Here is a 13,438-nt window from a genome sequence, read left to right on the forward strand (position 1 = left end):
GATAGATAATACCATAAATCGGGGAGATAATGTTTCCTCTACTGTTTTAGATAGTTATTTGAGGGGGGGAGGGGAGTGAAAACTAGGTTAAAGAAAAGAGGATATAAAGAAAGGAAAAAAAAGAATAATAATAAAATAGGAGGGGGAGCAAAAGGCTAGGTGGCGCCAGCCGCCGCCCGCCGCCATCCACCCACCCAACCATAGAGTTACTATACTGTGTGAACTTTAGAGTTTCCTACAAAATTATGTAGGAAACTCTATGGTGTGAACCTATATTGTGACATACCGCACGTTAACTGAATATCATTGTGAACAGCTGAAGTTTCTAGTGAAACAGCACAAATATTGTATCGTCGGCACAGTCGACTATGCTGCATCCGCTGCACGAAACACCGACGCCGTACAAAGCGTTTGCGGCGCTCGCCGCTAGGGTACAACGCATGCGCACTTGGATCATGCAAATGCGCTGCAGGGAACAAGCACCGGTTCGCGTACTTTCGATAAGTGAACGCCAGCCGTAAGCGCACAGGTGAGCCTGAGCTACACAATACAGCGCTTTAAGGACACTTTCGAGTGCCCTGGAAGGTAATTTTTGGCCATGAGGACAATTTTATTAGGGAGGTTTTAGATTATACAGGCAAGATTTGCCTGGCTTTTGGTGTGTCGTCCACATGTTTTCAGCTCTCTGTACCGCCGTTTTTCCTCGCCTCGTCGACGCATCAAGGTCAGTCGAACCGAGGCTATGCTGTGTAGCGCACCCACCCTGCTGTCACTTCCCGTAGTACTCGCTAACCGCGCATGAGCGACGATTAAAAGCATGGGCGATAGTGCAAATCCTTGCTTGCCATTCAGTTTTTCCCTTGGGCGCTGAAGCGCTCAGCAGGAACGGTAGATGGATGGTCCGTGCGATCGAAACTCGACGTTGCCTCATGTATCGACTCTGCACACTCGCCCCGCCTTTTAAGTATGCAGTTGTGTTGGGGCCGTTGCTTGGTGCGTAAGAGTATCGATTTGTCGTTCAATAATATTCGTCGCACTCTTCTTTCCAGGATAGGGACCGTGGTGCTAGCTCGCAAAATCATGGTAAGGTACAGTCTTTCGACTAGTCGGCGATTGTTATTTAACGAAGTGTTGCTTTATCATACTCGAGTGTTATCGTTGTTTACAGGCGGCCGCTGACGAAAGCTGGAAGGACGCGTCCTCTATCTACGACTTCGCAGCCGTTGACATCGACGGCAATGAAGTGTCTCTCGACAAATACAAGTGGGCGCACTGCTTAATTGTTAACTGCATTTGAGAATAGTTAACTGGCGCAGCTGCCTCGGACCACCTTTCACGTCCCGACAATGCTTGTCTGTCAGCCTGTAAAAAAAAGCTCGATCTATCCGAAACGTTGGCTCTATTCAATATAGCCACGAATCGATAGCGTCGTGCATATTTTCAGTGTCGCGCTAAATACTAAGACTCCTTACCGAGTGTTCAAATGTTATGGCGTTTAAACAGTCATTGCCAAAAATGTGATTCTAACAAGTGTGCACGTGTAAGTGCAGCAACTGGCTGAAGTTGCATTATGTTGGCAGCATTAAAGCCCCTTAAACTTCGTAAAGTAGCGACACTCTCCTCCTCCGGCTTTACTCCTCGTTTCTCCTCTCGTTCACGCCCCCTCCTCAACCGTGGCGGCGCCTACACCGCTCGAGCGTAGCAGACGACCTTTCGCAGCATGAATGCAGGCATCACAAAGCGGTGCGCTTCTATCTTCTATCTCCTAGTAACTTTGTGTACAGCATAGAATTTCTATATGGACGGTTATACAAATTCAGTAACGGGAGATTTTTTTCTTTCCTGTTTTTATAATTGTTTTTTAAAAAAGTATCTGAATGAGCGCTAACACTGTGCCATGACTACTCCAAATGTATCACGTGCACTACAATCAGGTATACAACATTTGTCAAGTGAGTGTTGCAAGATGTTGCAAATAGTTGTAAGTAACACATTTACGATCGAATGCCAACATCGTGACGTAAATAATTCGTAGCCTAAATAATTTGCGGCGTCCTTACCATGTGAATTCGCAGCACGTACCACCTATGATGTACAAAGGTTGACAGAGGGCACGAGCGATTGCTGCTATGAAGGTTCTAATGAGTATTACAAGCTACAGTGCCGCCAACGTGCGTGCTTGCCAATCTTCTAAGCATGCGCAAAGGCTATTATGTTTCGTGCGCTTCAAAGTCGACAGAAATATGCGCAGCCGATCATCTAGTTGAAATTCTGTGTATATAGAGAATTAAATAAGTTTTTTTTTAAATTCGTTTGCGAAGTGGTAATGCGGCAACAGTGCTTCATTCAGGCTCAAACAAGTGCATTATCTTTTTAGGTTAGTGACTCATCACGAACATTAGCGCGTCCGTTCACGAAGCGACTTCCTTGTCGCGAACTGAGTTGCACTAAGGTGCATGCATTGAGGACGGTTGCGCTCACTCTGAAATAACATTTGTGAGATACGACTAGCGTGATGGCCGCACAAAGAATTGCCGCTCTATGACGCAGCCGAAATTGCGGTTAGTGAAATAATGCAGTCGTTCAATTGAGGCGCCATTTGTCTCATTACACGTGTCTCAGACATAATGGTCGAATTTGCTAATGGTTGAACAAACAAGCGAAAGACTACTAAACCAGCCAATGAACAAGCGGGTGACTGCAAATTTTTTGTGCGAGTGCTCCACCACCGCATTTTAACCTACACACACTTTAAACCTTGCACGAATTAGCATGTACGTCTCAAAGACTTATGATGCTGTCGTTCGGTGATGAATGCGGTTTCGGGAGAGCACGCACACTTTTCCTTTGTATCACAAGTCCACAGGGTGACCGCCAATGACAAACACAAACAAAAGAGGCAAACAAAGCTATTCGCTCTAGAAGGCTAGTTAGCAACCAAAAAATGTAGAGTTGCTTTCCTAAGATGAGCGTTCAGGCTCGAGCCTCAAATTTTGTCAAAAGGAATGCGCTGAAGCCTAAAGGTTTCATAATCACGTTTTCACACGCAGCCTTGTGGCCCGCAAATTAAAGCCTGTTGGCGTACAATATGATTAAGCGCACCAAATATGACCATGCTATTTACATAGACAAAGTACATGTCACATAGGACTATCCCGTGAGAGACTCGCAACTACTTCGTATAGTCGCGTGGAGAATGTTGGTCTGAAGTTATCCCTCCCAATTCGATGAATCCATGTCTTTCTTTCTAACCTGTAGTGCTTACAGGACGGTATCGAGAAGAGCTTCTTGTCTTTGCTGAAACCATTTTGGCATACGAAGGCGCGGCAGGTTATGGTGATACAAAATACCGTGAAGTGACGTCGCACTTACCACAAAAGTTCAAGGTGTCGCAAACCAAAACAACACAGAAGAGCAACGGTGCCAACATGCGCTCCTCCCCACTCCGTAAATGCTTCTCAAGCGAAAATGGTGCTGAAGTGTGACTGTAAACAAACGAAGCTGGCGCGAGGGCCCACGTGATGCCATTAGGCCAATGGCGACGTGGCATTCTTCAAAGCGTAGCACAACTTTATGAAGTTTAAGGGGCTTTGGGCAGCACCAGTCATTACCATGCTAGCTCTTTATGTGCGTAATCTCATACTTTCCTGTGCAGAGGTCACGTGGCACTCATTGTCAATGTTGCGTCCAAATGAGGAAAAACCAACAAGAACTACGTGCAGCTCGTTGAACTTCACGAGAAGTACGCCGAGTCAGAGGGTCTTCGCATTCTCGCTTTTCCCTGCAATCAGTTCGGGGGTCAGGTGTGTATCATTAGGCGCGACTCAGTTGTGCTGTTCAAAAAAATTCTTTGAACCTTGTACCGACCTCTGGCTTTCTTCCTGACATACCTATTACTGCAAGCTCACATTCATTGGAATTTTCATTGCATGCCAAAATGGGCAAATTCAGTGAGCAGTGAACTTTTAACATGTTTTACAGTGAAACACTTCAGGTCTTTTCAGAGGCACACTGGATGTTAAAGACACCATATGGGATTAGTCTTTAAGAGAAACTGCAGTGTACATATGGAGAAAAGGCCATCTTTTTTTTAAATATACCAGTGTCCTTTTCATTCTTTAAAATCAGTTCTAAAAGTGTAATTTGCCATTTAATAGTGCTGTAACAAAGAAAGGCTGTAAGCTGTCAGTTACATGGCTGTTCAAGTTTTTCACTGCGCACAGACTGTCGTTGTAGCAACATGTAATGCATTTCAACCATTGTGTGGGTGTGGGTACAGCACCTTGTGAAAGTACATATATGCACCATGCTACCATATTGTGCAGCTTTGTGGGTGCCATGCTCATTTTAGAAATATGCTGATGACCTTTGAAGTGAAGTACTTTTTGTTTACAGCTTTATTGCAATAAGGCACTGTAGCTTTGCAATTAACAGCACTGGCTTTGCTTTCTTCATTCTCACAGATATTTGAAAACCTTCATCTGCTCTGGCATCACACTTAGTGATTGCTGGCACACACTGCATTATTCTGGCACATGACGCTGCACATACATATATATATAGATATATATAGATATATAGATACAAATTCCCCGCGCCTGTCCTGTGTGTTCCTTCTTTGTCCCTTGTTTTTGTGCGGTTACATGATGCATTCCAATAACGACCACCAACTAGCCCGCTTATCCCTGTTAAATTTTATTATCTATTGGAATTGTAGAGGTCTCATACACAATCTAGGTAACATCAAAGATATCAAGATCTTTTCACCAGTTGCGGTATGTCTTCAGGAAACAAATCTCGGTCCGAAAAATAGTCAAATTCTCAAAGGTTTCACCGTTGTCCGAAGGGACCGTGAATGTTCCAGCCGTTTGTCAGGCGGAGTGGCTACAGTCGTGCAGGGCGGCACTCGTACCCGAAATGTCCGATTGAATACGTCTTCAGAAGCCGTAGCTGTCGCTATTATATCTTACAAAACCATCACCATTTGCTGACTGTATATTCCACCCCACACCCACTTCTTCATCATCATCAGCCTGGTTATGCCCACTGCAGGGCAGAGGCCTCTCCCATACTTCTCCAACTACCCCGGTCATGTACTAATTGTGGCCATGTTGTCCCTGCAAACTTCTTAATCTGGGTGGTGCAGTGGTGGCGTAGTTGTGTAGTGGTGCAGCGATGGCGTAGAGGTAGAACACCCGCCTCGCGTGCAAGAGGTCCGTGGTTCGAATCCCGGTGCCGCGCGATTTTCTACCGGATCGAAAAAAAATTCGAGTGTTGATAAAATTGCATAAACAGGCCTGGAGTGTGGTCTGATCCCGGTGACCAGAACCGGCAATGCGCACTCCCTCACCAGAGCAGGATTGGCCACCCTGGTGCAGTACTTGGCCACAACCCCCTATAAATACAACAATCAAACACTCGCTTCACTACTAAACAATTAGAAAATCTAACAGATCAATTACTGGAACCTTTGTTTTAGTAGGGGATTTTAATGCTCATACTCTTTGGGGCAGCGTCAAAACTAACCAAAGAGGACAGCTGGTTGAAGATTTTATCTTATCCAATGATATCTGCCTTTTAAATACAGGTGCCCCAACATACTTTTCACCAATTTCCCGCAGTTTCAGTTGTTTAGATTCTTTTTGCTCACCATCTCTTTTTAATGATCTTGAGTGGGAGGCCCTCGACACGTCATATGGTAGTGATTACTTACCAGCAGTCATTAAACTCTTATCATCACCACCAACCTTAACCACTAGGCCACGCCGATGGAAACTAAAGCTTGCTAACTGGCTGTTCTTTATAGAAAATTCGAAACTGGAAGATGTCTTTTCGCCAGACCTAAGCGTTCATGAACTTAACAAAAAATTCACTGAGGTAATAATCTCAGCGGCAGAAAAGGCAATACCACAGTCATCGGGTATTGTGTGCCAAAAGCTAAACCCCTGGTGGACAAAGGAGTGTACCAATGCTAAAAACAAAAACAAAATAAGGCCTGGGGAATCCTATGGAAGTACCCCACCTATTGCAACCTCTTAAACTTCAAACAAGCCAAAGCCAAAGCACGATTCATTAGAAGACAAGCTGAAAAATCATCATGGCAAAAATATATATCTTCAATTAATTAATAGTACGGTCACCCCGAAATGAATGTGGGACCAGGTGAGGAAATTTAGAGGACAGTACTTATCTTACACAATACCGTTACAAGTCCAGGAACACAAACAATACAAGAACAGGCAGATATACTTGGAGAACATTTCCGCGATGTATCGAGTTTAGGGAATTATACAAAGGAATTTTTACAATACAAACAGTCTGCTGAAAAACAGAAGCTGCCCACTACTGGCGCATCAAATGAACCATACAATTCCCCCTCACACAACAACAAATAAACAGGGTTCTTTCTGCAGGGAAAAAAACAGCGCCAGGTCACGACCGTATTCACTACGCCATGCTGGCTCATCTATCTCAAGCATCTGTAGACGCTCTCCTTAAATTTTTTAACTTAATCTGGGAATCTGGCATAATGCCAGAAGAGTAGAAAAAGGCAATAGTAGTTCCATTTCTAAAAGCCAATAAATCCCGAACATCCGCAAGCAGCTACAGACCTATTGCCTTCACAAGCTGTTTGGCAAAATCATATGAAAGCATTATCAATATAAGACTCACATTTATTTTAGAATCAAGGAACCTTATTGACCCCCACCAGTGTGGATATAAAAAGGGTTGTTTAACTACTGACAATCTTGTCCATCTAGAACATGAAATTCGATATGCATTTTTGCACAAACAACACTGTCTTGCAGTTTTCTTCGATTTAGAAAAAGCCTATGATACCACATGGAGATATGGAATTTTAAGAGACCTGCCTGACCTCGGCATCCGTGTTAAAATGCTGAATTGCGTAGCAGATTTTATGTCTAATAAAACATTTTAGTTATGTCTGGGTTCAGTACATTCCCATACATTTACACAGGAAAATGGCATTCCACAAGGCTGTGTTCTCAGCACGACACCATTTATAGTAAAAATGAACTCAGTTAATCAGATTATACCGTCGTCTCTTATGCACTCTGTTTACGTAGACGATCTCCAAGTGGCTTGCCGCACCTCAAATTTGCTAACCTGTGAAAGGCAGCTTCAACTCACAATAAACTTGCACAATGGGCTAACAAAAATAGTTTCTGTTTCTCCACACAGAAAACAGTTACTGTTTTGTTCTCTCAGAAACGAGGGCTACACAGCGATCCAGCCCTAAAATTGAATGACGTCATACTGCTGGAGAAACAACACCATAAGTTTTTAGGAGTAACCTTTGATACCAAACTAAACTTCCTAGCCCACATTAAAACACTAATGATTAAGGGAAATAAAGCATTGAATATCCTCAAAGTTTTATCTCGTAAGCACTGGGGTTCCGACCGAACCTGTCTTTTACGTATTTACCGGTCTCTTGTGCGTAGCCTTTTAGACTACGGCTTCATGGTTTACGGCTCAGTCAGACAGTCCTACATCCAGCGACTTGATCCAGTACATAACCTTGGACTGCGACTGGCAAGTGGTACCTACAGAACTTCACCTATTCAAAGTTTATACGTTGAGTGTAATGAACCCTCATTACAGCAGCACAGAGCAATACTCACTTTTTCCTACTTACTCAGAATTCAGTCATCACAGCAACACATATGCTACAATATCCTCACACATTGCAACTCACACTTACACTATACAAATAAACCGAACATGATTAGGCCACTTGTCCTGCGGTATGAGCAATACTGTCGGGATTATGACATTCTCCACGAAGTCCTCCAGGTTGCCAAGAAACCACAACGGTTGGCCCTGCGGTACGATTTCACACAGTTGTTCGACTGGACATTAACGCATTTAAGAAAAACAGACTTTCCACGTGAACACATTATACATGAATTTCATGCTTTTCAGGACAAATATCAAAATCACATGGAATTCTACACTGATGGCTCCAAAACAAAAGAACATGTGGGTGTAGGAGCTGTAACAGAAAATTGGGAAAGAAATATTCGTCTACCAAAACATGCTTTTGTTTTCACTGCTGAAGTTTATGGTGTATGGGTTGTAGTTAAAAAGATTATCACTGGCAAGCACAAAAACATGGTCATATACAATGAAGGCTCTAAATCTGAAATCTGAGTGTGAACCCCCTGTTAGGGAATATACTAAACATGGTCGCACTTAACAAATACGGGAAATCAATCCGCTTCTGCTGGTTACCAAGTCATGTTGGGATACCGGGTGACGAAGCAACCGATAGATGTGCATCGATGGTAGCGAACAAAGAGATAACAAACACAACACTTCCATACAAAGATAGCATCCGTGTGATTAAAAGAGCCTTAACGGCAAAATGGCAACGCGAAAGGGACCATTGTGCCAACAACAAGCTACATCTCACGAAACCCATAGTTGGCAAGTGGAAGTGATGTTATCATCAGGAGTGGTTTATCGAAGTATTTTATGCCGACTAGGCATTGGGCACATGCACCACACACACAATTATTTACTTAAGAAAGAAGACACACCAGCATGTGAGAAATGTCAAGAACCACTAACAGTTATGCACATATTACTGACATGTACGCATATTGAAACACACAGACGAGCACTTTTGCACAAATTATATCAACTACACATACCTTTACACCCTGCTCTAATTTTAGGTGATGATCTGCTAGTCCCAATATGTGACATCCGTAAATTTCTAGATGACACTGGCTTTTTACATAAAATATAGGTTACTAACACAGCCTTTTCCTTTATAAACTAGATTTTAAAACACCTCGTGTTTGGCACAGCATATCCTTAGCCGCTCTTGCGCCATTAAACCCCATTTAACTAACAAAACTTACTTTTCAATTTTGGATACCGAAGCAGCAGTGTCATGCAGCAAATGTGGCATAGCGCTCCACACATAGCTTCATGTGAGCTACATTGCAAAGTTCAAAAGCAGCAGCAAAGCTGTTCAGCACAGGTCAGTTAAGCCATGTTAAATGGTTTATTTGAAAGTGCTTTAAGATCATGCGATTATACATTATTTATATACACAGTACAAACTGGAAATCCAAGTACCAGGCTTGCAAAAATCTTTTTTTTTTTCTCACAATTTCCTTGTCCCATAACTTTGACACCACAATTACCTCCTCAATACTGTTGGGTTCATTGCATTCACCACAAACATGCAATTTGTACTTGATATTAAATGTGACCTGTGTTGAGCACAGGTACATTAAGCTTGTTAAACGGCAGGATTTTGAACATTAAACCTATATATCGAAGTGATGCACGAAATGTGTAGCCAGCCCTAGAGCCCTCACGAGCTCCTGCATAAACACCATTTGCTTCTCAATAATTTGGCTCACTTGAAACATTGGGCATGCTAAAGAAACAATAAAGACATCTCGTATGCCAGTTCTCAGCTGAAAAGGTTGCACAGCATCAAAAAAGGAAGAGACAATGTGTGCATGCACGGAATGCAGCACCAACCTTTCATGGACACACGTGGGTGCACAGGTTTAGGCATGACAATTCTTTATGAAGGATAACTGAAGGCTAGCTTACACATGTGCTACTGCAATTGTCGATCTGGCATGGCTCTATCATATGATGCACTTCTTTATTGCTGCATCTGAATAGAACTTCACTATCTGAAGATTCTGTACTACATTTGCGGTTCTGCAACTAAAGCTCGGTGTTCCACTAGTCGCTGACCATTTGTACCAATCAGCCCTTTTCATTCTTCTTGGGTACATGTTTTCTGCACCCAATTTTTTAAACCATGAATCCATAATATCACTCAGCTGTTTGCTGTTCTAGGTTCCATCACTGCCATTAATGCCACAATTAAACACTCAAATGGGTATTCACTCCAGCATAGGATTATTTTCTCGCAATGATGTTTGAGTGGTTATTTAATTTCACAGCGAAGCTGTCTATGGCTAGGATTTGGTGGATGGCATCCGCATGTAGAGCACCAATCTTTCATACGTAAGCCTATCCCGAAGATAGTGCAATACTGGGCCGACCCTTGGCAGAGGTGCAGCAGGCATTGAGCACTCCCCATACGTGGGCCAATCCCGAAGATAGTGCAATACCAGGCCAACTCGTGGCAGAGGTGAAGCAGGTGTTAAGCACTGCCCACACACGGGCTGATGGTGAAGATAGTGCAGTGGTGGGCCGTCCCGCAGCGGAGGTGAAGCAGGCGTTAAGCTCTCCCCATACATGGGCCGATTCTGAAAATAGTGCAATGCTGGGCCGACCTGGGGCGGATGTGCAGTTCGCCATAAAAAGGCCCACATACACAGCTTCGCTGGTCATCCTTCACAGAGTGGAAGGGCAGTTTTTTTTTCATTGCTGTGGTAGCTTTGTTTCAATATCTGCAATTTTCAGGAGCCCGGCACTGAGGCAGACATAAAGAAGTTTGTGGAGAAATACAACGTAAGGTTCGACATGTTCAGCAAGATAAATGTCAATGGGGACAAGGCACACCCCTTGTGGAAATTCCTCAAGAATAAGCAGTCCGGGTTCTTAACAGAGTAAGTGCATCTGCCTAGGTTACATAATTGGTCGATGGAGGCTAATATTAAAGCACACGAAGCTGTCAAAACAGCTTGAATACCCATAGCATCTAGTTTTAAAAAGGGAGTTATGTTACTGGGCAACAAGAGCAGATCTTGAGATTTACTTCATCTTAACCTTTCATCACAGTGCCATCAAATGGAACTTTACGAAGTTCGTTGTTGACAAGGAAGGCCATCCCGTTCATCGCTATGCGCCCACGACTGATCCTTTGGTAAGATGAACATTCATGGTCATATTTTTCCTTGTTCCGATAGCACAAACATGTTGGTTCATGCAATTGTTGCTTTCAATATCTATTTCAATGAGAGACAGTCCAAACTGAGCAAATAGGTAGCTCAAACTATTAAGGTGGCACGTTATAATTCTGATATACTGGTACTTTTGTTTTCTGTGGAAAAAAAAAGTCTGAAAAATATTTCGTTACCACAAACTGTTCTAGTAATGACCATGGATAATGCAAACAATGCTGCAACAGCTAGCTTTCTGCAGCACAAAATCGCAGAATGCCTTGGGTTACTTTTTGTAACATGAAAAAAGCCAAGAACATTATTAGCCTTCATCAAAAGAAGTGGTGCCAATGGAGAATAACATCAGTACACCACAACAGTACTGCACAAATTCTTTTGTGCTCAAGGCATCTGTGAAAGTCTGGTTCTTTTACACTTGGTAGAATAATTGTTCAAACAGGGACACAAGTTGCTGTACTGCACCAACTGCGCATTTTCTGCAAGTGCATGTACTGCCTTGTGTTAAGTTCTCTTCTACAGTCAAGGCCAGCATGTACCTTATGAGGCTTTTGCACATTCCTTTCACCAAAGAAAAATGTTGATTGGATAGGCTTCCATACAGTTCTCCAGCCTGCTTGGAGTGGTGGTGAATGAAGTGTAAAAATGCGCATTTTGCTTATGGGCATGCCAGGCAGTTTTTTTCCCACAGCACGAATGTTTCCTTTAGTAAAGATTTTGCAACTGTACACACTATAAATGCTAGAAAATTCCTACTCTTCCAAAACCTGGTGGTTTGGGCACTCTTAATTGCACACCTTCACAAGGTCCTGTTGTGTTAAAAGGGTCTGCTCTGAATGCCATAGCCGCTGATGGCTCAGCAGCTATGGCATTTGACTGCTTAGCGATAGTAGTGGCTGCACATTGATTGGGGCAAAATAACTTGTGCTTAGATTTAGGTGCGCTTTAAAGAATCCCAAGTGATCAGATATAATTATGAGCCCTGCACTATAGCATCCTTTGTAAACCACGGTGCAGTTTTGGAATGTTAAACCCCACAGCTTATGAACTTGACATTTACCGATTGCAGCAGATTACTATGAATAGGATCAGCTGATGAGTAGGGTTGCTGGTGGCAGCACCAGAGGAAATTAAATTTGAAGCACATGGAGCTGATGCAGTGTATGACGAAACGCCACTGTAAATATGAAAACATTCCATGCAAGGGAAAACTTCACTGTGCTTTGAATTGTCAGTGCTGCTTCTGACTGTAAACTGCCAACCTCTGCACAGGCTCACATGCCAGAGCGGCTACTCAACTGGAGACTGCTTTGGTTCAGACATACAGATAACATGGAATTCTCAAATGCCGGAACTTCGTTACAGGAATTTTGTCGTCTTCTAGTTTGATTTTATGCTAACTGCATTTTTTTTTCTGTACAGGACATCGAACCTGATCTCCTGAAGCTCTTCTGAACTGTCAACAGCAGACACATCGAGGTGTCCTCAAATGTGGAAAGCTTCCTTGGCGAGAGACCATATGACGGGCAATCTACAAACCGTGACCTGCGGCCAGCTTGCCTCGATGTTTCTTCCGTCTCAAGTTGAGGAGAAAATCACCTTTGTGGGAACTTTGAAAGTATTGCTTTTGATGCCAGAAGCCCAAGTAGTCTTGATCAAAATAAAGCTTTAGTTCGTCAATTTAGTCATTGCTTCTTTGAGCAGAGAAACTGACATGACTGCACATAGTAAAGAAGTGAAAGCTGACAGGAGAGGCTCCGGGTATTTCAAATGTGTGGCTTAATGCCCGTGGCTTGTTACATTATCTTCAGTATACCAGTGCTGCCACAAACATTGCCAGCATTGCCGCTATCACTTGGCTAATCATTTGTGTGAGTCATTCACCCACACAAATGAAATCGACCTCCAAAAATGCGAGTACTGGGCGACATCCACTGTGTGGCTAGGCTCTATACTCTACTCCTAGCAACTAAGCATACTGGTGGCATTGACTCCAGCATCATTACACCGGCACCAACAAGACACCATGTGGTGTGGGCATGGTGTCTTGTGCATGGCTGACATATGCAGTATTTTGCAGACTCTGCTGCAGTAAGTTTTCCTAATAAAGCTGGTAATTTTGCCCAAAGGATCCTCGGTTGTGCTACTTTTCCCCAGCATCTTCCATCAGCAAGCAGAGTAATCTTGGCAGAGAAAAATTTTTAGCTCTTAAGGCTTCAGGTATGTCCTACATTGGTGCGGCAAGCAGCGCTACTTGCACAGGCTCTAATGCCCTTCGGATGTTGTCCATTGCAACGTAAATTAGGTGTGGAACTTGGCTTGTGCATGCTACTTCATTTCAGACTAGAGACACAATTTGAACGCTACTTCCCTGGTGAACAATTGATCTTAAAAGTGCATAGCTTCTATGGAGTGCTAAACACAATTGCAAGGAGAACACCAAAAATGCATTTAAAGATTTCCAATATGTTGCCGCACGAGTGCTATGGCACAGATCGATACACTGGCATCTCTCCATTTCAACTAAGCCACACATCAGCACACTTTCAATGCAGCACAGCCTTCCCTCACCA

At 43.3% G+C, this 13,438-nt stretch overlaps 1 protein-coding gene across 5 annotated transcripts; it reads left to right on the forward strand.

Moving 5' to 3' along the window:
- The first annotated feature begins 405 nt into the window (after positions 1-405).
- Positions 406-12,549, forward strand: Gtpx (Glutathione peroxidase homolog with thioredoxin peroxidase activity). Of its 5 annotated transcripts, XM_065437325.2 has the most exons (8): positions 513-585; positions 682-724; positions 1,050-1,083; positions 1,169-1,263; positions 3,656-3,803; positions 10,429-10,574; positions 10,747-10,831; positions 12,288-12,549. In XM_065437325.2, the coding sequence occupies exons 3-8, from the start codon at positions 1,081-1,083 to the stop codon at positions 12,318-12,320; spliced, it is 510 nt and encodes a 169-aa protein (XP_065293397.1). In that variant the 5' UTR covers positions 513-585; positions 682-724; positions 1,050-1,080; the 3' UTR covers positions 12,321-12,549. The 5 variants fall into 5 exon arrangements, with proteins under 5 accessions (XP_065293394.1, XP_065293396.1, XP_065293397.1 ...); XM_065437322.2 differs by lacking the exon at positions 682-724 and having other exon boundaries at positions 406-529; XM_065437324.2 differs by lacking the exon at positions 682-724 and having other exon boundaries at positions 472-585.
- The last annotated feature ends 889 nt before the right edge of the window (positions 12,550-13,438 follow it).

Source organism: Dermacentor albipictus, chromosome 9, assembly GCF_038994185.2.
Source record: "Dermacentor albipictus isolate Rhodes 1998 colony chromosome 9, USDA_Dalb.pri_finalv2, whole genome shotgun sequence".
Classification (NCBI taxonomy): domain Eukaryota; kingdom Metazoa; phylum Arthropoda; class Arachnida; order Ixodida; family Ixodidae; genus Dermacentor; species Dermacentor albipictus.